Below are 25,252 nucleotides of genomic sequence, written 5' to 3'. Positions count from 1 at the left end.
CCCTCTCTCTCTCCTCCCTCCCCCCCTCTCTCTCTCTCTCTCCTCCCTCTCTCTCTCCTCCCTCTCCCACCTCTCTCTCCTCCCTCTCCACCTCTCCCTCTCCACCTCTCCCCCCTCTCTCTCCCCCCTCTCTCTCTCCCCCATCTCCCCCCTCTCGCTCTCTCTCCTCTAGTTGGGTTATATAGATGAGGACTGCATCACTGAGATGTCCGTCAGCCTGAAGATCTCCAGACAGAGCACCCTACAGCTGGTCAATGAGGTGTGTGGGGCTGTATTTTATTCATCAGTTTTGGTGAGACCAGATGCTGCTGGAAGGGGTGTTGGAGGGCCAGTAGGAGGCACTCTTTCCTCTGGTCTAAAAAAAATATCCCAATGCCCCAGGGCAGTGATTGGGGACGTTGCCCTGTGTAGGGTGCCGTCTTTCAGATGGGACGTTAAACGGGTCTCTGAGGTCATTAAAGATCCCATGGCACTTATCGTAAGAGTAGGGGTGTTGACCCCGGTGTCCTGGCTAAATTCCCAATCCGGCCCTCAAACCATCACGGTCACCTAATAATCCCCAGTTTACAATTGGCTCATTCATCCCCCTCCTCCTCTCCCCTGTAACTATTTCCCAGGTCGTTGCTGCAAATGAGAACGTTGTTCTCAGTCAACTTACCTGGTGAAATAACAGATAAATAAAATGTAAAAAAATAAACATAGACTTCCAGTCATTGAGTCAACGAGGGACTATCCATTTTAAAAGCTCGTCTCGGCAGAAAAAGATTGATGTATATATTTTTAAATTACATCTTTTTTTCCCCCACTGGTGCCAACAATGTAGAAGCAGAATACAGGTGGAGACACTGTGTATATCATCGTGTGTGTGTGTGTGTGTGTGTGTGTGTGTGTGTGGTGTTGACGGGTTTCGCCAGTAGATGGCAGTATAACACCGCCGATTTGAATGAACACTGACAGTTTAGTTTATACATTCATTCATCAGACGTCTGTGTGTGTGTAGATATATGTTTTCTATAGATAGATGGAGATATAACACACACACACACACACACACACACACACACACACACACACACACACGACCAGCCAAAATAACACCTACTCTTTCCAGGTTTTTTCTTTATTTCTACTATTTTCTACATAATCGTGAAGACATCAACACTATGAAATAACACATATGGAATCATGTAGTAACCAAAAAAAATTGATTTATTTTTCTATATATTCACACTGTGTGTGTGTGTGTGTGTGTGTGTGTGTGTGTGTGTACAGTGGAAGTACGACCAGACCACTGCCACCTACCTGTTGCTGCTCTCTAAGAAACAGAGAGGGAAACCTGTCCGGATCAGGCCTCAACTTCCTGTCTGTGATGTCATGTCCTGTTCACCTCAACGCCTGGGAGTACAGGTCAGAATCTACTGCTACCTCTCTTCTCTGTCCCTCTCTGTCCCTCTCTCTCTCTCTCTCCCTCTCTCTCTCTCTCTCTGTCCCTCTCTCTCTCTCTCTCTCTCTCTCTCTCTCTCTCTCTCTCTCTCTCTCTCTCTCTCTCTCTCTCTCTCTCTCTCTCTCTCTCTCTCTCTCTCTCTGTCTCTGTCTCTGTCTCTGTCTCTGTCTCTCTGTCTCCCTCGTCTCTCCCCCTCGTCTCTCCCCCTCGTCTCTCCCCCTCGTCTCTCTCCCCCTCGTCTCTCTCCCTCCCTCCCTCTCCTTCATCTCTCCTCCGTTGCCTTGAAAAGTGAATAAACATATTTATTCCTTTTCTCTTCCTCCCTCTTCTCTCAATCTGCCTCCTCTCCCTCCCTTCCTCCCTCTTCTCTCGATCTCCCTCCTGTCTAAGAAGACGCTACTCTTCGATGATGATGATGATGCTGAGGACCGTTGCTATGACGACGACCTGCCCTGGGTTCCACTCACACCCCAGCAAGAGGTCAGGGGGTCATCTCTCTCTCTCTCTGTCTGTTTCTGTCTCTGTCTCTCTTGTTATCAACATTCTTGTTTCGGTCTTCCTAAAGAGAGCGACCTGTCCGTCAGCTGAAAAGAGGCGGGATCAGACTAAACACGCCCCCACTCCGGAGAGGGAGCCAAACGCGCACCGTCACCAGGAGAGGCGGGACCAATGCCGGGAACGGACCAATGAAAACAAAGAGAACGTTGCCGTGGCCAATAAGGATGCAGATATATTTGCTTTGCCCGCCCCCCGATCCCCAGTAGCCAATAGGAAGGCAACTCAGTCCAATAAGAGGGTCTTGACTACACCAACCCATAATAACACCAACAAGGTTGGCAACAAGCTTGACACACCCCAAGGTAAGATCACACACAGACACACTCACACACACAGACACACACACACACACACACACACACAGACAATACACAGAAACATACATCCTGATTCCGTTTGAGTTTTTCCCAAATTCAGTCTTTTCTCTTTTGGGAGGGGAGGGGGGTTTCTCTCCAAATCACACTTGATTTCATTGTTTTAAATAGAACAACAACTCAATTGGATGTTTTAAATCCACAACTATGCTTAAACGACATCAGAGACCACTAGTTAGCAGACAGCTTTTTAATCCCAGCGGTCACCTCTCAATACGGTGATGTTTCTGTGGCTCACAGCCTTTTAATCCCAGCGGTCACCTCTCAATACGGTGATGTTTCTGTGGCTCACAGCCTTTTAATCCCAGCGGTCACCTCTCAATACGGTGTGTTTCTGAGGCTCACAGCCTTTTAATCCCAGTGGTCACCTCTCAATACGGTGATGTTTCTGTGGCTCACAGCCTTTTAATCCCAGCGGTCACCTCTCAATACGGTGATGTTTCTGAAAGGGATATACCCCCCCCCCCCCCACCACCACCACTCAGAATCAGAAGTGGCACATTTGCAAGTAAATTGTATTCTGGTAATAGTCATTTCAACAGCTTTTTGCCGAAGACGCTCACATTCATCTGATTTATCTCTCTCTCTGTGTAATTATGATCACTGTCGACCCAACGGTGTGCCCCATTTTTTTGTTTTATAATAGCTAGCCTAATGCTAACTAGCGTGGCTAACGGCGTAACAGTTATTTGTGAATGAGTGGAATGCTAATGTTGTTAGCTGTTAGCTGTTAGCCCTCTGCGTTTCAATGAGAGAGATGATGAGGATGGTTGGTTTATAATGTATCTTGCTCTCTCAGCCTTTCACTGGATCCTGGCTTTTACTTCTGACAAATAATACAGACTAGAGAGATATAGAGAGATATATATATATATATATATATATATATATATATATATATATATATATATATATATATATATATATATATATATATATATATATATATATATATATATATATATCTGTGTGTGTGTATAGAGATATGGAGATATAGATAGATAGATATAGGTGTGTATATATATATATAGATAGATGGATACATATAGGTGTGTATATATATATATAGATAGATGGATGGATGGATGGATAGATATAGGTGTGTGTATATATATATATATATATATATATATATATATGAGATGGATGGATAGATATAGGTGTGTATATAGAGAGAGATGGATATAGATAGATAGGTAGGTAGATAGATATAGGTGTATATATATATATAGATTGATATAGAGAGAGAGAGATAGGTGTAGATATATAGATATTGGTGTAGATAGATGAATATAGAGATATATAGATATAGGTGTAGATATATATAGGTGTAAATATATAGATATAGGTGTAGATGGATGTAGATAGATAGAGATAGGTGTAGATAGATAGAGATAGATGGATATAGAGAGATAGAGAGGTGTAGATATATAGGTGTAGATAGATAGAGATAGGTGTAGATAGATAGAGATAGGTGTAGATAGATAGAGATAGGTGGATATAGAGAGATAGAGATAGGTGTAGATATATAGGTGTAGATATATAGGTGTAAATATATAGAGATAGGTGTAGATAGATAGAGATAGGTGTAGATATATAGATATTGGTGTAGATATATATAGGTGTAAATATATAGAGATAGGTGTAGGTAGATAGAGATAGGTGTAGATATATAGAGATAGGTGTAGATAGATAGAGATAGGTGTAGATAGATAGAGATAGGTGTAGATAGATAGATATTGGTGTAGATATATATAGGTGTAAATATATAGAGATAGGTGTAGATAGATAGAGATAGGTGTAGATAGATAGAGATAGGTGTAGATAGATAGAGATAGGTGTAGATAGATAGAGATAGGTGTAGATAGATAGATATTGGTGTAGATAGATATTGGTGTAGATAGATAGAGATAGGTGTAGATATGTAGAGATAGGTGTAGATAGATAGAGATAGGTGTAGATAGATAGAGATAGGTGTAGATATATAGATATTGGTGTAGATATATATAGGTGTAAATATATAGAGATAGGTGTAGATAGATAGATATAGGTGTAGATATATAGAGATAGGTGTAGATATATAGAGATAGGTGTAGATAGATAGAGATAGGTGTAGATAGATAGATATTGGTGTAGATAGATAGAGAGGTGTAGATAGATAGAGATAGGTGTAGATAGATAGAGATAGGTGTAGATAGATAGATGGATATAGAGAGATAGAGATAGGTGTAGATAGATATATGGATATAGAGAGATAGGTGTAGATAGATAGATAGAGATAGGTGTAGATAGATAGAGATAGGTGTAGATATATAGATATTGGTGTAGATAGATAGATGGATATAGAGAGATAGAGATAGGTGTAGATATATAGATATCTATGACCAGTTTTTCACTAATAATATGGATGTCACACACACACTCTGTGTAATTTATAACCCACCTCTCCCCTCCTGCTACAGCTGACAGCTCTGTCCAGACTAACACACCAGGGACTCTGTGTGTGTGTGTGTGTGTGTGTCCCTGGGCGTGTACTGTGTGTGTCTGTGTGTGTGTGTGTCCCTGGGCGTGTACTGTGACAGGTGTTGCTGTCTCTTTCCCTGCTCTCTGTCCCATGTGGTGTGTACTGACATGTGTTACACACTTCTCCCGTGTGTGTGTGTGTGCGTGCGTGTGTGTGCGTGTGTGTGTTGCAGGAGGAGGCAGTACTTGTAAGGACCCGTCGAGGAAGAGACCGAGGGAGAGAGTGGAAGGAAAGGAGGAAGAAGAGATGGAGATGCTGGCCTTCAGCCCAGAGAGAAGGTATGATGGAGATGCTGGCCTTCAGCCCAGAGAGAAGGTATGATGGAGATGCTGGCCTTCAGCCCAGAGAGAAGGTATGATGGAGATGCTGGCCTTCAGCCCAGAGAGAAGGTATGATGGAGATGCTGGCCTTCAGCCCAGAGAGAAGGTATGATGGAGATGCTGGCCTTCAGCCCAGAGAGAAGGTATGATGGAGATGCTGGCCTTCAGCCCAGAGAGAAGGTATGATGGAGATGCTGGCCTTCAGCCCAGAGAGAAGGTATGATGGAGATACTGGCCTTCAGCCCAGATAGAAGGTATGATGGAGATGCTGGCCTTCAGCCCAGAGAGAAGGTATGATGGAGATGCTGGCCTTCAGCCCAGAGAGAAGGTATGATGGAGATGCTGGCCTTCAGCCCAGAGAGAAGGTATGATGGAGATGCTGGCCTTCAGCCCAGATAGAAGGTATGATGGAGATGCTGGCCTTCAGCCCATAGAGAAGGTATGATGGAGATGCTGGCCTTCAGCCCAGAGAGAAGGTATGATGGAGGAAGGAGAGCTGGCCTTCAGCCCAGATAGAAGGTATGATGGAGATGCTGGTCTTCAGCCCAGAGAGAAGGTATGATGGAGATACTGGCCTTCAGCCCAGAGAGAAGGTATGATGGAGATGCTGGTCTTCAGCCCAGGTAGAAGGAGGTACTGGTCTTCAGTTCAGAGAGAAGGTATGATGGAGGAAGGAGAGCTGGCCTTCAGCCCAGAGAGAAGGAGATACTGGTCTTCAGCCCAGAAAGAAGGAGATACTGGTCTTCAGCCCAGAGAGAAGGAGATACTGGTCTTCAGCCCAGAGAGAAGGAGATACTGGTCTTCAGCCCAGAGAGAAGGAGATACTGGTCTTCAGCCCAGAGAGAAGGAGATACTGGTCTTCAGCCCAGAGAGGAGGAGATACTGGTCTTCAGCCCAGAGAGGAGGAGATACTGGTCTTCAGCCCAGAGAGAAGGAGATACTGGTCTTCAGCCCAGAGAGAAGGAGATACTGGTCTTCAGCCCAGAGAGAAGGAGATACTGGTCTTCAGCCCAGAGAGAAGGAGATACTGGTCTTCAGCCCAGAGAGAAGGAGATACTGGTCTTCAGCCCAGAGAGAAGGAGATACTGGTCTTCAGCCCAGAGAGAAGGAGATACTGGCCTTCAGCCCAGAGAGGAGGAGATACTGGTCTTCAGCCCAGAGAGGAGGAGATACTGGTCTTCAGCCCAGAGAGGAGGAGATACTGGTCTTCAGCCCAGAGAGAAGGAGATACTGGTCTTCAGCCCAGAGAGAAGGAGATACTGGTCTTCAGCCCAGAGAGAAGGAGATACTGGTCTTCAGCCCAGAGAGGAGGAGATACTGGTCTTCAGCCCAGAGAGGAGGAGATACTGGTCTTCAGCCCAGAGAGAAGGTTACTGATGATGACTTGATGAAGACCGACAACAGAAAGTATCCATTCTATCCCGAGGTTCTTTGTGTGGTAGAGTCAGGAGTCAGGGTTAACCGAGCAGTGTGTTAAGAATTAGAGAGGCTTGACAGGTGATGTTTTCGGGAGGACGCTTGACTCTCGAACTTCGACCTCTCTCCCGAGTCCGTTAGGGGGGAGTTGCAGCGAAAATGCAAGATCGTAACATCCAATTGGATATCAGGAAGTTGGGGAGAAAAATTGTTAAAAAAAAGAACCACTGGTCTTGAGATCATTGTCCCCCTCCGTCCGTCCTTCTCTTAGGTCCCGGTCGTTAGACCTGGCGGGGGCGTCTCGGGGGGACAGCAGCCAGAAGAGAAGGGGGGGGAAGGTTTTCGGCAGTCTGGAGAGAGGGCTGGATAAAGTCATCACCTTGCTCACACCCAGTAAGAGACGAGGGCTGCGGGACAGACCACGCAGGATCAAGGTACCGATATATAGACACCCCCTACAGGATCATATAGACACCCCCTATAGGATCAAGGTACCTATATATAGACACCCCCTACAGGGTCATATAGACACCCCCTATAGGATCAAGGTACCGATATATAGACACCCCCTACAGGATCATATAGACACCCCCTACAGGATCATATAGACAGCCCCTATAGGATACAGGTACCTAGATATAGACACCCCCTACAGGGTCATATAGACACCCCCTACATGATCATATAGACACCCCCTACAGGATCATATAGACAGCCCCTATAGGATACAGGTACCTAGATATAGACACCCCCTACAGGGTCATATAGACACCCCCTACATGATCATATAGACAGCCCCTATAGGATCATATAGACAGCCCCTATAGGATACAGGTACCTAGATATAGACACCCCCTACAGGGTCATATAGACACCCCCTACATGATCATATAGACAGCCCCTATAGGATACAGGTACCTATATATAGACACCCCCTACAGGGTCATATAGACACCCCCTACAGGATCATATAGACAGCCCCTATAGGATACAGGTACCTATATATAGACACCCCCTACAGGGTCATATAGACACCCCCTACAGGATCATATAGACAGCCCCTATAGGATACAGGTACCTATATATAGACACCCCCTACAGGGTCATATAGACACCCCCTATAGGATCCAGGTATCTATATATAGACACCCCCTAGAGGATCATATAGACACCCCCTATAGGATCCAGGTATCTACATATAGACACCCCCTACAGGGTCATATAGACACCCCCTACAGGATCATATAGACACCCCCTACAGGGTCATATAGACACCCCCTACAGGGTCATATAGACACCCCCTACAGGATCAAGGTATATATATATATATATAGACACCCCCTACAGGATCAAGGTACATATATATATATATATATATATATATATATATATATATATATATATATATATATATATATAGACACCCCCTACACGATCAAGGTACATATATATATATATATAGACACCCCCTACAGGATCAAGGTATATATATATAGACACCCCCTATAGGACCAAAGTACATATATATATAGACACCCCCTACATTATCAAGGTAATATAGACACCCCCTACAGGATCAAGGTACATATATATAGACACCCCCTACAGGTTCAAGGTACAATCACTCAGTCTTACATAAACTCAAACTGACTCTCTCCGCTCCTCTCCTCTCCAGGCCCAGTATAATGTAACGTTGACCAGTCAGACCAACCCAGACCAGGTGTTGAACCAGATCCTCTCCATTCTACCGGAGAAACACGTCGACTTCGCACAGAAAGGGTGAGGCCCGCACACACTTTTTAGGCACTGATCTGAGACAGTGGAGAAGGAGTGCCAGCCAGGCCCCTCCCTCAGGAAGCCAAGCCCCTCCCTCAGGAAGCCAGGCCCCTCCCTCAGGAAGATTATGTAACTTTTGTTTAACTAGGCAAGTCAGTTAAGAACAAATTCTTATTTACAATGACGGCCAACACCGGACGTTTCTGGGCCTGTTGTGCACTGCTCCCAATCACAGCCGGTTGTGATACAGCCTGGAATCGAACCAGGGTTTGTAGTGATACCTCTTTCACCGAGTCAACATTTCCTCCTCATCTTCCCAGTCTCTCCATCTTTCTCTCCCTCAGCTTGTCTTCCCAGTCTCTCCATCTTTCCTTCTCAGTCTCTCCATCTTTCTCTCCCTCAACTTTTCTTCTGTCTCTCCATCTTTCTCTCCCTCAGCTTGTCTTCTCAGTCTCTCCATCTTTCTCTCCCTCAGCTTTTCTTCCCAGTCTCTCCATCTTTCCTTCTCAGTCTCTCCATCTTTCTCTCCCTCAGCTTGTCTTCTCAGTCTCTCCATCTTTCTCTCCCTCAGCTTGTCTTCTCAGTCTCTCCATCTTTCTCTCCCTCAGCTTTTCTTCTGTCTCTCCATCTTTCTCTCCCTCAACTTTTCTTCAGTCTCTCCATCTTTCTCTCCCGTTATACAGACTACAGATAGAGGGATGTTCCCGTTAAACAGACTACAGATAGAGGGATGTTCCCGTTAAACAGACTACAGATAGAGGGATGTTCCCGTTAAACAGACTACAGATAGTGGGATGTTCCCGTTAAACAGACTACAGATAGAGGGATGTCCCCGTTAAACAGACTACAGATAGAGGGATGTTCCCGTTAAACAGACTACAGATAGAGGGATGTTCCCGTTAAATAGACTACAGATAGAGGGATGTTCCCCGTTAAACAGACTACAGATAGTGGGATGTTCCCGTTAAACAGACTACAGATAGAGGGATGTTCCCCGTTAAACAGACTACAGATAGAGGGATGTTCCCCGTTAAACAGACTACAGATAGAGGGATGTTCCCGTTAAACAGACTACAGATAGAGGGATGTTCCCGTTAAACAGACTACAGATAGAGGGATGTTCCCGTTAAACAGACTACAGATAGAGGGATGTTCCCGTTAAACAGACTACAGATAGAGGGATGTTCCCGTTAAACAGACTACAGATAGAGGGATGTTCCCGTTAAACAGACTACAGATAGAGGGATGTTCCCGTTAAACAGACTACAGATAGAGGGATGTTCCCGTTAAACAGACTACAGATAGAGGGATGTTCCCGTTAAACAGACTACAGATAGAGGGATGTTCCCGTTAAACAGACTACAGATAGAGGGATGTCCCCGTTAAACAGACTACAGATAGAGGGATGTTCCCGTTAAACAGACTACAGATAGAGGGATGTTCCCGTTAAACAGACTACAGATAGAGGGATGTTCCCGTTAAACAGACTACAGATAGTGGGATGTTCCCGTTAAACAGACTACAGATAGAGGGATGTCCCCGTTAAACAGACTACAGATAGAGGGATGTCCCCGTTAAACAGACTACAGATAGAGGGATGTTCCCGTTAAACAGACTACAGATAGTGGGATGTTCCCGTTAAACAGACTACAGATAGAGGGATGTTCCCGTTAAACAGACTACAGATAGAGGGATGTTCCCGTTAAACAGACTACAGATAGAGGGATGTTCCCGTTAAACAGACTACAGATAGAGGGATGTTCCCGTTAAACAGACTACAGATAGAGGGATGTTCCCGTTAAACAGACTACAGATAGAGGGATGTTCCCGTTAAACAGACTACAGATAGAGGGATGTTCCCGTTAAACAGACTACAGATAGAGGGATGTTCCCGTTAAACAGACTACAGATAGAGGGATGTTCCCGTTAAACAGACTACAGATAGAGGGATGTTCCCGTTAAACAGACTACAGATAGAGGGATGTTCCCGTTAAACAGACTACAGATAGAGGGATGTTCCCGTTAAACAGACTACAGATAGAGGGATGTTCCCGTTAAACAGACTGTCCTCTCCTCCCCAGCTATACTCTGAAGTGTCGCACCCAGGGAGACTTTGGGAAGGTGACCATGGCATTTGAGCTGGAGGTGTGTCTGCTGCACAGACCTGAGGTACATATTGATTACTACTGATCGGGTTATTGATGGTTACTGAGGTACATAGTGATTACTACTGATCGGGTTATTGATGGTTACTGAGGTACATAGTGATTACTACTGATCAGGTTATTGATGGTTACTGAGGTGCATAGTGATTACTACTGATCAGGTTATTGATGGTTACTGAGGTACATAGTGATTACTACTGATCGGGTTATTGATGGTTAGTGACCAGCATCTTGCTGCCACAGTAGACCACCCTATTGATTATTGATGTGTGTTGTAGGTTATTGATTACTGACACCCGGCAGGGATCACGTTATTGATTACTGATGTGTGTTGTAGGTGGTGGAGTGAGGAGATGTAGGGATCACATTATTGATTACTGACACCCGGCAGGGATCACGTTATTGATTACTGACACCCAGTAGAGATCACGTTATTGATTACTGACACCCAGCAGGGATCACGTTATTGATTACTGACACCCAGCAGGGATCACGTTATTGATTACTGACACCCAGCAGGGATCACGTTATTGATTACTAACACCCAGCAGGGATCACGTTATTGATTACTGACACCAGTAGAGATCACGTTATTGATTACTGACACCCAGCAGGGATCACGTTATTGATTACTGACACCAGTAGAGATCACGTTATTGATTACTGACACCCAGCAGGGATCACGTTATTCATTACTGACACCCTGCAGGGATCACGTTATTGATTACTGACACCAGTAGAGATCACGTTATTGATTACTGACACCCAGCAGGGATCACATTATTGATTACTGACACCCAGCAGGGATCACGTTATTGATTACTGACACCAGTAGAGATCACGTTATTGATTACTGACACCCAGCAGGGATCACATTATTGATTACTGACACCCAGCAGGGATCACGTTATTGATTACTGACACCAGTAGAGATCACATTATTGATTACTAACACCCAGCAGGGATCACGTTATTGATTACTAACACCCAGCAGAGATCACATTATTGATTACTGACACCAGTAGAGATCACGTTATTGATTACTGACACCCAGCAGGGATCACATTATTGATTACTGACACCCAGCAGGGATCACATTATTGATTACCGACACCCAGCAGGGATCACGTTATTGATTACCGACACCCAGTAGGGATCACGTTATTGATTACTGACACCCAGCAGGGATCACATTATTGATTGTTTGTGTTGGTTATTGTTGATTGATGCTGTGTGTTGTAGGTGGTGTGTGTGAGGAGACAGCGGCTGAAGGGAGACTCCTGGGTTTACAAACACCTGGTGGAGGACATTCTCTCTACGTCCAGCATCTAGACGTCACTACTTCCTGTCGATGATGTCACATCCTGTCCACGTTCCAGCACCTAAAGCCAGTGTCTTAACTAATTCCATGTAGGGCAGAGTGTCTGCAGGTTCACTCCTCCACTCACCTGGTTGTCTAGGACCTCCCCTCACCTGGTTGTCTAGGACCTCACCTGGTTGTCTAGGACCTCCCCCTCACCTGGTTGTCTAGGACCTCCCCCTCACCTGGTTGTCTAGGACCTCACCTGGTTGTCTAGGACCTCACCTGGTTGTCTAGGACCTCCCCTGGTTGTCTAGGACCTCCCCTGGTTGTCTAGGACCTCCCCCTCACCTGGTTGTCTAGGACCTCCCCCTCACCTGGTTGTCTAGGACCTCCCCCTCACCTGGTTGTCTAGGACCTCACCTGGTTGTCTAGGACTTCATACTGACACATATTAAAAACTAAAACCAGCAGATGACTGCCCTCCATGGAATGAGTTTGGACACCTTCTGATCTAGTGCCTGTCGACAGAAGCACAGATCCAGGAACAGTCTCCATTTCCTCAACCTTAACTTATACTACACTAGTTAACTAGTAGGGGGATCTACATGAAAACTGACCTGAGATCAGTGTCGTGTTTTATAAGATGACCACTTCCTCTCTTTTACAGGTGACATTCCTTTCCTCCTTAAACATGTTTCCTTTAAGTGTGTCACGTTTTATTCCCTCCCCCCCACTGATTCAGTAGCAGGAAGGAGTTTTGAGGTGTCACGTTTTATTCCCTCCCCCCCACTGATTCAGTAGCAGGAAGGAGTTTTGAGGTGTCGCGTTTGATTCCCTCCCCCCCACTGATTCAGTAGCAGGAAGGAGTTTTGAGGTGTCGCGTTTGATTCCCTCCCCCCCACTGATTCAGTAGCAGGAAGGAGTTTTGAGGTGTCGCGTTTGATTCCCTCCCCCCCACTGATTCAGTAGCAGGAAGGAGTTTTGAGGTGTCGCGTTTGATTCCCTCCCCCCCACTGATTCAGTAGCAGGAAGGAGTTTCGAGGTGTCACGTTTTATTCCCTCCCCCCCACTGATTCAGTAGCAGGAAGGAGTTTCGAGGTGTTGCCTTTTATTCCCTCCCCCCCCACTGATTCAGTAGCAGGAAGGAGTTTCGAGGTGTTGCCTTTTATTCCCTCCCCCCCCACTGATTCAGTAGCAGGAAGGAGTTTCGAGGTGTCACGTTTTATTCCCTCCCCCCCCACTGATTCAGTAGCAGGAAGGAGTTTCGAGGTGTTACGATATCATAGAGCCTTTTAGCGTCACAGAATAACAGTTTAAAAGCGTTGATTCTTTACAGAATAACAGTTTTACTGAAAGCATTAATTCTTTACAGAATAACAGTTTACTGAAAGCATTAATTCTTTACAGAATAACAGTTTACTGAAACCGTTAATTCTTTACAGAATAACAGTTTTACTGAAAGCGTTAATTCTTTACAGAATAACAGTTTTACTGAAAGCGTTAATTCTTTACAGATTAACAGTTTACTGAAAGCGTTAATTCTTTACAGATTAACAGTTTTACTGAAAGCGTTAATACAACGTTTGTTAGTTTGTACATATACCAGTAATGGGATCCATATTTACTTGTTTATCTATCATGTCTTTTACGTTTGTAGGAGAGGTTGTTGTTTTAACTCTATTTTTTTTGTCAGATGATCTGTCTGTCTGCGTAAGATTTATTGTTAATAATTGTAAAGGATCAAAATAAATGGAGTTTGTAGAGAGTTTGTGTTCACGTTGACTTTTCCCGGAGAGAAACCCCTCCCGGAGGTTCCAGCTCTGAAATGGACAATACAGATTGCTATCATTGTAGAAGTATTACACTAGATAGGACTCACTGTGTAGATAGATATTACACTAGATAGGACTCACTGTGTAGATATATATTACACTAGATAGGACTCACTGTGTAAAACATATTACACTAGATGGGACTCACTGTGTAAAACATATTAAACTAGATGGGCCTCACTGTGTAGATATATATTACACTAGATGGGACTCACTGTGTAAAACATATTACACTAGATGGGACTCACTGTGTAGATATATATTACACTAGATGGGACTCACTGTAAAACATATTACACTAGATGGGACTCACTGTGTAGATATATATTACACTAGATGGGACTCACTGTAAAACATATTAAACTAGATGGGACTCACTGTGTAAAACATATTACACTAGATGGGCCTCACTGTGTAAAACATATTACACTAGATAGGACTCACTGTGTAGATATCTATTACACTAGATGGGCCTCACTGTGTAAAACATATTACACTAGATGGGACTCACTGTGTAGATAGATATATATTACACTAGATAGGACTCACTGTGTAGATATATATTACACTAGATGGGACTCACTGTGTAAAACATATTAAACTAGATGGGACTCACTGTGTAAAACATATTACACTAGATAGGACTCACTGTGTAGATATCTATTACACTAGATGGGCCTCACTGTGTAAAACATATTACACTAGATGGGACTCACTGTGTAGATAGATATATATTACACTAGATAGGACTCACTGTATAAAACATATTACACTAGATGGGCCTCACTGTGTAAAACATATTACACTAGATGGGCCTCACTGTGTAAAACATATTACACTAGATGGGCCTCACTGTGTAAAACATATTACACTAGATAGGACTCACTGTGTAAAACATATTACACTAGATGGGACTCACTGTGTAAAACATATTAAACTAGATGGGACTCACTGTGTAAAACATATTACACTAGATGGGACTCACTGTGTAGATATATATTAAACTAGATAGGACTCACTGTGTAAAACATATTACACTAGATGGGACTCACTCTGTAAAACATATTAAACTAGATGGGACTCACTGTGTAGATATATATTACACTAGATGGGACTCACTGTGTAAAACATATTACACTAGATGGGCCTCACTGTGTAAAACATATTAAACTAGATGGGACTCACTGTGTAGATATATATTACACTAGATGGGACTCACTGTAAAACATATTACACTAGATGGGCCTCACTATGTAGATATATATTACACTAGATAGGACTCACTGTAAAACATATTAAACTAGATGGGACTCACTGTGTAAAACATATTAAACTAGATGGGACTCACTGTGTAGATATATATTACACTAGATGGGACTCACTGTGTAGATATATATTACACTAGATGGGACTCACTGTAAAACATATTACACTAGATAGGACTCACTGTGTAGATATATATTACACTAGATGGGACTCACTGTGTAAAACATATTAAACTAGATGGGACTCACTGTGTAAAACATATAACACTAGATGGGACACACTGTGTAGATATATATTACACTAGATGGGCCTCACTGTGTAGATATATATTAAACTAGATGGGACTCACTGTGTAGATATATATTACACTAGATGGGACTCACTGTAAAACATATTACACTAGATGGGCCTCACTGTGTAGATATATATTACACTAGATAGGACTCACTGTGTAAAACATATTACACTAGATAGGACTCACTGTGTAGATATCTATTACACTAGATGGGCCTCACTGTGTAAAACATATTACACTAGATAGGACTCACTGTGTAGATATCTATTACACTAGATGGGCCTCACTGTGTAAAACATATTACACTAGATGGGACTCACTGTGTAGATAGATATATATTACACTAGATAGGACTCACTGTATAAAACATATTACACTAGATGGGCCTCACTGTGTAAAACATATTACACTAGATGGGCCTCACTGTGTAAAACATATTACACTAGATGGGACTCACTGTGTAGATATATATTACACTAGATGGGCCTCACTGTGTAGATATATATTAAACTAGATGGGCCTCACTGTGTAAAACATATTACACTAGATAGGACTCACTGTGTAAAACATATTACACTAGATAGGACTCACTGTGTAAAACATATTAAACTAGATGGGCCTCACTGTGTAGATATATATTAAACTAGATGGGCCTCACTGTGTAAAACATATTACACTAGATAGGACTCACTGTGTAAAACATATTACACTAGATGGGCCTCACTGTGTAAAACATATTAAACTAGATGGGCCTCACTGTGTAGATATATATTACACTAGATGGGACTCACTGTGTAGATATATATTACACTAGATGGGACTCACTGTGTAAAACATATTAAACTAGATGGGACTCACTGTGTAAAACATATTAAACTAGATGGGACTCACTGTGTAAAACATATTAAACTAGATGGGACTCACTGTGTAGATATATATTACACTAGATGGGACTCACTGTGTAGATATATATTACACTAGATGGGACTCACTGTAAAACATATTACACTAGATGGGACTCACTGTGTAGATATATATTACACTAGATGGGACTCACTGTAAAACATATTACACTAGATGGGCCTCACTGTGTAGATATATATTACACTAGATAGGACTCACTGTGTAAAACATATTACACTAGATGGGACTCACTGTGTAAAACATATTAAACTAGATGGGACTCACTGTGTAGATATATATTACACTAGATGGGACTCACTGTGTAAAACATATTACACTAGATGGGACTCACTGTGTAAAACATATTAAACTAGATGGGCCTCACTGTGGAGATATATATTACACTAGATGGGACTCACTGTGTAAAACATATTACACTAGATGGGACTCACTGTGTAGATATATATTACACTAGATGGGACTCACTGTAAAACATATTACACTAGATGGGACTCACTGTGTAAAACATATTAAACTAGATGGGACTCACTGTGTAAAACATATTAAACTAGATGGGACTCACTGTGTAGATATATATTACACTAGATGGGACTCACTGTGTAGATATATATTACACTAGATAGGACTCACTGTAAAACATATTAAACTAGATGGGACTCACTGTGTAAAACATATTAAACTAGATGGGACTCACTGTGTAGATATATATTACACTAGATGGGACTCACTGTGTAGATATATATTACACTAGATGGGACTCACTGTGTAGATATATATTACACTAGATGGGACTCACTGTAAAACATATTACACTAGATAGGACTCACTGTGTAGATATATATTAAACTAGATGGGACTCACTGGGTAGATATATATTACACTAGATGGGACTCACTGTGTAGATATATATTACACTAGATGGGACTCACTGTGTATATATATATATATATATATATAGCCATCCTCTATAATAAGGGTGGCTATAGTCTATAAAGGTGACCAGAGGTGTATTCACTAGGACCCTAAAGGGGAGGGAACTTCCTGAATTTGTCCAATAGAAACTCTTGTTTTTGTTCCTAAACATCTTTTTGCTTCTGTTGCGAAACGTTTATCTACGGTGTGCTCTAATGAACACCTCCCAGTTGTTTGTTCTGAGATCTCCTTGGTCTCACAGCAGGGGGTGAGAACCTTAATGGAAGGGTGAGATGGTCATTTAGGGTGGGGTGGTGACTGCCCCCCCCCCCCCCTCCCCCCCAGCTGTGATAATGACTCCCGCTGGTTGGGGGGGGGGGGGGGGGGGGGGTTAGAGGTGTGTGTGTGTGTGTGTGTGTGTGTGTGTACGCTCCAGGGGCAGGGGGCACCAGCAGGAACAGACGCTACCTGTCACCTGCCTAAACATAAGAGATGAATCTCCACTCCTCTCTTCTCCCTCTGTCTCTCTTTACACAATGAGCCTAATTCTGATTCCACGATGTTCCTGACACCAGTCCATTACTCTTATATCCAGGCAGTGAAATCTATGGGGTCACACATCAGGGGGAGAAGGGCAGAGTATATACATACCTGCTGTCACAGAAGACATTATGGCACAGCTGCAAAGAAGGGTCCTCTACCCACCTCTATGGGCTGGTCTTTATATTCTCCTGTCCAGCATGTAGCCCTCTATCCACCTCTATGGGCTAGTCTTTCTCTCTACTCTCCTGTCCAGTCCTCTATCCACCTCTATGGGCTGGTCTTTCTCTCTACTCTCCTGTCCAGTCCTCTATCCACCTCTATGGGCTGGTCTTTCTCTCTACTCTCCTGTCCAGTCCCTCTACCCACCTCTATGGGCTAGTCTTGCTCTCTACTCTCCTGTCCAGTCCTCTACCCACCTCTATGGGCTAGTCTTTCTCTCTACTCTCCTGTCCAGTCCTCCATCCACCTCTATGGGCTAGTCTCTCTCTACTCTCCTGTCCAGCATGTAGCTCTCTATCCACCTCTATGGGCTAGTCTTTCTCTCTACTCTCCTGTCCAGTCCTCTACCCACCTCTATGGGCTAGTCTTTCTCTCTACTCTCCTGTCCAGTCCTCTATCCACCTCTATGGGCTAGTCTTTCTCTCTACTCTCCTGTCCAGTCCTCTACCCACCTCTATGGGCTAGTCTTTCTCTCTACTCTCCTGTCCAGTCCTCCATCCACCTCTATGGGCTAGTCTCTCTCTACTCTCCTGTCCAGCATGTAGCCCTCTACCCACCTCTATGGGCCAGTCTTTCTCTCTACTCTCCTGTCCGCCCTCTACCCACCTCTATGGGCTAGTCTTTCTCTCTACTCTCCTGTCTAGCCCTCTACTCACCTCTATGGGCTAGTCTTTCTCTATATTCTCCTGTTCAGCATGTAGCCCTCTATCCACCTCTATGGGCTAGTCTTTCTCTCTACTCTCCTGTCCAGCTCTCTATCCACCTCTATGGGCTAGTCTTTCTCTCTACTCTCCTGTCTAGCCCTCTACCCACCTCTATGGGCTAGTCTTTCTCTCTACTCTCCTGTCCAGCATGTAGCCCTCTATCCACCTCTATGTGGCGTTAGTACTCAGTCACATGTCTTGCCCATCCTACAAAGAAGACCAATCAACCAATCCAGGCTCTTTACTGGTGAAAACCAGCATGTTGAAAGATGCTCATTAGACGGCATAGCTTTCACCTGGGTCAGGCAGTGTTTGAGAGGAGGACAGACTTGAATTGTCAACTGATGGGGGAAAAAGCCTGTGTATTTACCAGCTATAGTTTAATCTAATGAAAACAGGTGGCCCTCTTCATTCAGACAGACTCTCCATTCGGACAAACGGTGAGCAACTATTCACTTCTTCATATGATGTAGCGCAGGCCTGGGTGTCCCCACCCCCCCCCCAGCAAACACAGCTGATTAATTAATTAAACCATTCTAAACTGAAGATCAGGTGATTATTGGAGTCAGTTGTGTTAGCTGGGGCAAAAGTGCCCAGGCCTGGTGTATTGTGTATTTACAAAGTAAACACCACGTTTAAGCCCAAGGCGACAGAAACTAAGGGGGTAGTTGAACCTCTTGTGTGTGTTTTTTTTAGTTCATTAGGATCTCCGTTAGCTGTGACACATTTTAAAATAGATGGGGAGTACAGAACAGTTAAACAAGAACGACATAAAATTAAAACTTAAAAATATGTTTTCTTCCAGAGGTTAGAGCGGGAGTTTGAAACAAGATGAAGATTGTACTGGTCGTGGCTCTCGTCCTGCTGTATGTCTGTGAGTAAAACAACAGGACCCATAGGACTCTGGTCCAAAAAAATACAATGTCCCCAGCTAACAACAAATGTTCCCACACCTTTAGAGATGGTTCCCTTAAGTCATGTTTACATAGGAATGTACCCAGTACTTACCTAACCTACCCTCTCCTACCCAGTACTTACCTGACCTACCCTCTCCTACCTTACCTGCCTACCCAATACTCACCTAACCTACCCTCTCCTACCTTACCTGCCTACCCAGTACTTACCTAACCTACCCTCTTCTACCTTACCTGCCTACCCAGTACTTACCTAACCTACCCTCTTCTACCTTATCTGCCTACCCAGTACTTACCTAACCTACCTTCTCCTTCCTTACCTGCCTACCCAGTACTTACCTAACCTACCCTCTCCTACCTTACCTGCCTACCCAGTACTCACCTAACATACCCTCTCCTGCCTACCCAGTACTCACCTAACCTACCCTCTCCTAGCTTACCTGCCTACCCAGTACTTACTTAACTTAGCACCACCTGGTGCGCTAACCAAAATACAGGGGATGGTCCGCCCAGGTCTTAGTGTGTGTGTATAGACAGTAAATACTACGGGTATATGTCAATAATCAAAAACACACTGCGTCCTATTGACACACAGGACATGCTAATCAGCTCTCTCAGCAACAACCAACACAGGACATGCTAATCAGCTCTCTCTCAGCAACAACCAACACAGGACATGCTAATCAGCTCTCTCTCTCAGCCACCACCAACACAGGACATGCTAATCAGCTCTCTCAGCAACAACCAACACAGGACATGCTAATCAGCTCTCTCTCAGCAACAACCAACACAGGACATGCTAATCAGCTCTCTCTCTCTCAGCCACAACCAACACAGGACATGCTAATCAGCTCTCTCTCAGCAACAACCAACACAGGACATGCTAATCAGCTCTCTCTCTCTCAGCCACAACCAACACAGGACATGCTAATCAGCTCTCTCAGCAACAACCATCACAGGACATGCTAATCAGCTCTCTCTCTCAGCAACAACCAACACAGGACATGCTAATCAGCTCTCTCTCTCAGCCACAACCAACACAGGACATGCTAATCAGCTCTCTCAGCAACAACCAACACAGGACATGCTAATCAGCTCTCTCAGCAACAACCAACACAGGACATGCTAATCAGCTCTCTCTCTCAGCCACAACCAACACAGGACATGCTAATCAGCTCTCTCAGCCACAACCAACACAGGACATGCTAATCAGCTCTCTCTCAGCCACAACCAACACAGGACATGCTAATCAGCTCTCTCAGCAACAACCATCACAGGACATGCTAATCAGCTCTCTCTCTCAGCAACAACCAACACAGGACATGCTAATCAGCTCTCTCTCTCAGCCACAACCAACACAGGACATGCTAATCAGCTCTCTCTCTCTCAGCCACAACCAACACAGGACATGCTAATCAGCTCTCTCTCTCTCAGCCACAACCAACACAGGACATGCTAATCAGCTCTCTCTCTCTCAGCCACAACCAACACAGGACATGCTAATCAGCTCTCTCTCTCTCAGCCACAACCAACACAGGACATGCTAATCAGCTCTCTCTCTCTCAGCCACAACCAACACAGGACATGCTAATCAGCTCTCTCTCTCAGCCACAACCAACACAGGACATGCTAATCAGCTCTCTCAGTAGCAACCAACACAGGACATGCTAATCAGCTCTCTCTCTCAGCCACAACCAACACAGGACATGCTAATCAGCTCTCTCTCAGCCACAACCAACACAGGACATGCTAATCAGCTCTCTCTCTCAGCCACAACCAACACAGGACATGCTAATCAGCTCTCTCTCTCAGCCACAACCAACACAGGACATACTAATCAGCTCTCTCAGCCACAACCAACACAGGACATACTAATCAGCTCTCTCAGCCACAACCAACACAGGACATACTAATCAGCTCTCTCTCTCAGCCACAACCAACACAGGACATACTAATCAGCTCTCTCAGCCACAACCAACACAGGACATACTAATCAGCTCTCTCAGCCACAACCAACACATGTTTCATGGGGAATGTCGGGAGAATGTTCAGGTGTCTAGTTTCACCTTACCCAGAACGCGGTTACCATGAGAATGTTCCGGTGTCCAGTTTCACCTTACCCAGAACGCGGTTACCATGAGAATGTTCCGGTGTCCAGTTTCACCTTACCCAGAACGTGGTTACCATGGGAATTGTTAACCCTCAGATAAAACTGGACACCGGAACAATCTCGCAACATTCCCCATGGTAACAACGTTCTGGCTAAGGTGAAACTGGACACCGGAACATTCTCTCAGCATTCCCATGGTAACCGCGTTCTGGGTAAGTTCTGTTTGACATTAATGATGGAATTAATGAATGAATTAATGAAGGATTCCAGCGTTTTTAAGGGAATATTCTCCTAACTTTTTACGCCAAAACATGCTCAATAGGTTGTAAAAGCTTTTAGGTTTAGAAGAAGCGACTGCTAAATGCTAACTCCTGTCCGTGTAAGCTGGTAGCATAGCTAGCATACAGTAATCGGTGGCGATAGTCAGGAGTTTTTTTTTTAACTGTGATGCAGTTGATTGATGACAATGAACATGTATTGGCAGTTGACATCCATACAAGCGTTATACTCTGATTTTGTTACCTCGACATAGTGTGAAATACACACACAATAGGCTAAAATGTAGGCTAATTTAGCTGGGGGGAGGGGAGGGGGGCTTGACTTGCCTATTTTGAATAAAGGTTGAATATAAAAAAAGTAATGTATTTTCGTTTAGCTAGTTACTCGTAATTAGCTGGCTGGCGATCACTACGGGTGTGTGCTGTGCAGACCAGTTCGTTGGTTACTATGACTACGGGTGTGTGCTGTGCAGACCGGTTCATTGGTTACTATCACTACGGGTGTGTGCTGTGCAGACCGGTTCATTGGTTACTATCACTACGGGTGTGTGCTGTGCAGACCAGTTCATTGGTTACTATCACTACGGGTGTGTGCTGTGCAGACCAGTTCATTGGTTACTATGACTACGGGTGTGTGCTGTGCAGACCAGTTCATTGGATACGTACGATCGCTCCTCGACGCTCAAGACGTACAAACGCTTTGACTAATGCGGAAGGCCGCATAGCCTTAAATACCGTACGGCAACCGCAGATGTTTGGGAGGGAGGGGGGAGGGAGAACTAGACGCTCGAACATCCAAGGGAACGGTTCCGGGTGACATCACAAACGGGTTCTTTCTACCAACGATTGTTAGGGAGGGAGAACTAGACGCTCGAACATCCAAGGGAACGGTTCCGGGTGACATCACAAACGGGTTCTTTCTACCAACGATTGTTAGGGAGGGAGAACTAGACGCTCGAACATCCAAGGGAACATTCCGGGTGACATCACAAACGGGTTCTTTCTACCAACGATTGTTAGCTGGGGCCTCAACAGCTGATGTTTCCACACGACGAGCACTATTGAACTTGTGCCCCCCCCCACTACTCTGTTGTGTAAATGTTAACCCTTCACCTCTCTCCTCCCCTCAGGGCTTCAGAATGCCCACAGGTCTGACGTCAACCAACAAGGAAGTGTTTGTGATCAGGTCAGTCTATAATGTACTGGGGGGGAGGAAAAAAAATCATGACGCTGCCCGATCGTGTTTGGGGGAGAGAAGTAACTTATCGTTCTGTCCATTTTCCAGGCTCTTCCTCTGGCCATTTCCAGGCTCCTCTTCTCCCCTCTCTCGGTCTACTCCTGGCTGGTCTCTGTGATGGTTGAACTCCTCTTCTCCCCTCTCTCTGTCTACTCCTGGCTGGTCTCTGTGATGGTTAAACTCCTCTTCTCCTCTCTGACCCTCATCTCCTCCTCCCTGTATTACACCGTCCTGCTCCTGCTTGCCGGGCCCTGCTGTATCGCCACCTTGTCTCTGTCTGTGCTAGTGTCCTGTCTCCGTGTAGTTATCTATATGGTTCACCTAGTGTTGGTGCTCTGTGCTCTGGCAGTGCTCGCCATCATGACTCCACACAAAATGGCTGACGTGAACGGACCCAAAATGGCTGACGTGAACGGACCCAAAATGGCCGACGTGAACGAACCCAAAATGGCCACCGGTGCCACTGCTCGTGACCAAACGTTCTACGACCAACTGAAACTGCAGCTCCGAGACTCGGACAAATCTGGGATCAGTGTTGGGTCGTAAAGGCTTCACAGCGAGGCCGAGGGCATCGTGTTAAGTCTGAAATACAGTTGATCAGTGTTTTTATTTGTTAAATAATAAACTCCCTTCCTTTGTATCCTTTAGTCTGTTTGGTGAACTTTAGTCCCCATCATTTAATAAAGTGAATGTGTTTGAAACTGTTTTTTTGGATTGTAACGTTTACATCTGGAAACTGAGATGTTTTATTGTTGTGTGTTTTTTTTTTGCTGTGAGCTGACTGAGACACAGAAATACTAGAATACACAATGGCTACTTAGACTACTCTCTCTCTCCTCATTCTCCCCCCCCCCCACCATCCAATTTTCTCTGTTTGTGCCCCTCTGCAGAGCGAGCGAGAGATTTGTGTCATTGTGTAGTTTGTTTGATGGTCTGTTTTCCTACTCAAGAACCTCCAAAGACACAAAACAGCTTCCAGAACCGGCCAATTAAGAGACTAAAAGCAGCATTTTACACAGGCAGACTTTTGACCAATCATATCAGCTCTGGAAAAAGATCTGATGTGATTGGTCAAAAGACCAATTAGTGGGTGGGGGGGGGGGGGGGGGGATATGAGACTTGGGCTACCTGTGTAAACGCTGCCTAATCCTAAAATCAGATTATGTTTTGTTAACTCTGCACCTTTTTGTTTAAAGGGGAAATCTGTGATTTCTAAATTGTTTAGTTAAAAAAAACAACTTTTAAATGAATGATATACACTGAGTGTAAAAACATTAGGAACACCTTCCTGATATTGAGCTGCATTTCCTTCAGTCCTCAGTATACGGCATTCATACTGAGAGACTTTGTCATTTCTTCAAACAACCAACTTTTTATTTAATATTGATTTTTAATCATTGCAATAATGAAGCTAGTCGACCACACACTCAATGTGTCGCTGGGAGCTTAACTGCATTACAGACAATGCAGAGTTCTTATTTCGTAGATCAAGAAATGCTTAGTCATGGCTGGTTCCACCCCTACCATGCAGATCCAGGGGGGGACACACACTCAAATAGAGCAAAGTACAGAGAGGTCCTTGATGAAAACCTGCTCCAGAACACTCAGGACCTCAGACTGGGGGTGACGGTTCACCTTCCAACAGGACAACGACCCAAAAGCACACAGCCAAGACAACGCAGGAGTGGCTTCGGTACAAGTCTCTGAATGTCCAGAAGAGGCCCAGCCCTGAACCCGATCGAACATCTCTGTAGAGCCCTGAAAATAGCTGTGCAGCGACGCTTCCCATCCAACCTGACAGAGCCTGAGAGGATCTGCAGAGAAGATATGGGAGAAACTCCCCAAATACAGGTGTGCCAAGCTTGTAGCGTCATACCCAAGACTCAAGGCTGTAATCGCTGCCAGAGGTGCTTCAACAACATACTGAGTAAAGGATACTTATGTAAATGTGATATTTAATTTTTGTATATTTTATAAATTTACAAAAATGTCTAAACCTGTTTTTGCTTTGTCATTATGGGATGTTGTGATGGAAAGTACCACTTGGCATATTTGAGTAAAAGTAAAAGATGCCTAAATAGAAAATTATTCAAGTTGAATGTCACCCAGTAAAATACTACTTGAGTAAAAGTATTTGT

General features: G+C 44.2%; 2 protein-coding genes and 1 long non-coding RNA gene across 5 annotated transcripts in view; all 3 read left to right on the top strand.

Moving 5' to 3' along the window:
- LOC110514629 (maternal embryonic leucine zipper kinase) overlaps positions 1-12,581 on the top strand; it is a 28,513-nt gene extending 15,932 nt beyond the window's left edge. For both annotated transcript variants that reach the window (XM_090209801.1, XM_090209800.1), the window contains exons 11-19: positions 173-259; positions 1,273-1,407; positions 1,838-1,924; positions 2,010-2,304; positions 5,073-5,178; positions 6,908-7,070; positions 8,312-8,415; positions 10,494-10,581; positions 11,820-12,581. In XM_090209801.1, the coding sequence (XP_090065927.1) occupies positions 173-259; positions 1,273-1,407; positions 1,838-1,924; positions 2,010-2,304; positions 5,073-5,178; positions 6,908-7,070; positions 8,312-8,415; positions 10,494-10,581; positions 11,820-11,909 (1,155 nt within the window). In that variant the 3' untranslated portion in view covers positions 11,910-12,581. The remainder of the gene's footprint in view (positions 1-172; positions 260-1,272; positions 1,408-1,837; positions 1,925-2,009; positions 2,305-5,072; positions 5,179-6,907; positions 7,071-8,311; positions 8,416-10,493; positions 10,582-11,819) is intronic.
- A 149-nt stretch (positions 12,582-12,730) lies between these two features.
- On the top strand, positions 12,731-13,645 carry LOC118936865 (uncharacterized). The gene is made up of 2 exons (XR_016488720.1): positions 12,731-12,978; positions 13,150-13,645. It is a non-coding gene; the product is annotated as an uncharacterized LOC118936865 (long non-coding RNA).
- Positions 13,646-18,824: 5,179 nt separating this feature from the next.
- On the top strand, positions 18,825-23,754 carry LOC118936866 (uncharacterized). Of its 2 annotated transcripts, XM_090209845.1 has the most exons (4): positions 18,825-19,015; positions 19,381-19,449; positions 23,008-23,063; positions 23,163-23,754. In XM_090209845.1, the coding sequence occupies exons 2-4, from the start codon at positions 19,407-19,409 to the stop codon at positions 23,658-23,660; spliced, it is 597 nt and encodes a 198-aa protein (XP_090065971.1). In that variant the 5' UTR covers positions 18,825-19,015; positions 19,381-19,406; the 3' UTR covers positions 23,661-23,754. The 2 variants fall into 2 exon arrangements, with proteins under 2 accessions (XP_090065971.1, XP_090065972.1); XM_090209846.1 differs by lacking the exon at positions 23,008-23,063 and having other exon boundaries at positions 18,885-19,015; positions 23,464-23,754.
- The last annotated feature ends 1,498 nt before the right edge of the window (positions 23,755-25,252 follow it).

This window comes from Oncorhynchus mykiss, chromosome 19 (assembly GCF_057628025.1).
Source record: "Oncorhynchus mykiss isolate SJ-2025 chromosome 19, ASM5762802v1, whole genome shotgun sequence".
Classification (NCBI taxonomy): domain Eukaryota; kingdom Metazoa; phylum Chordata; class Actinopteri; order Salmoniformes; family Salmonidae; genus Oncorhynchus; species Oncorhynchus mykiss.
This window is presented reverse-complemented; position numbering and strand designations above follow the sequence as displayed.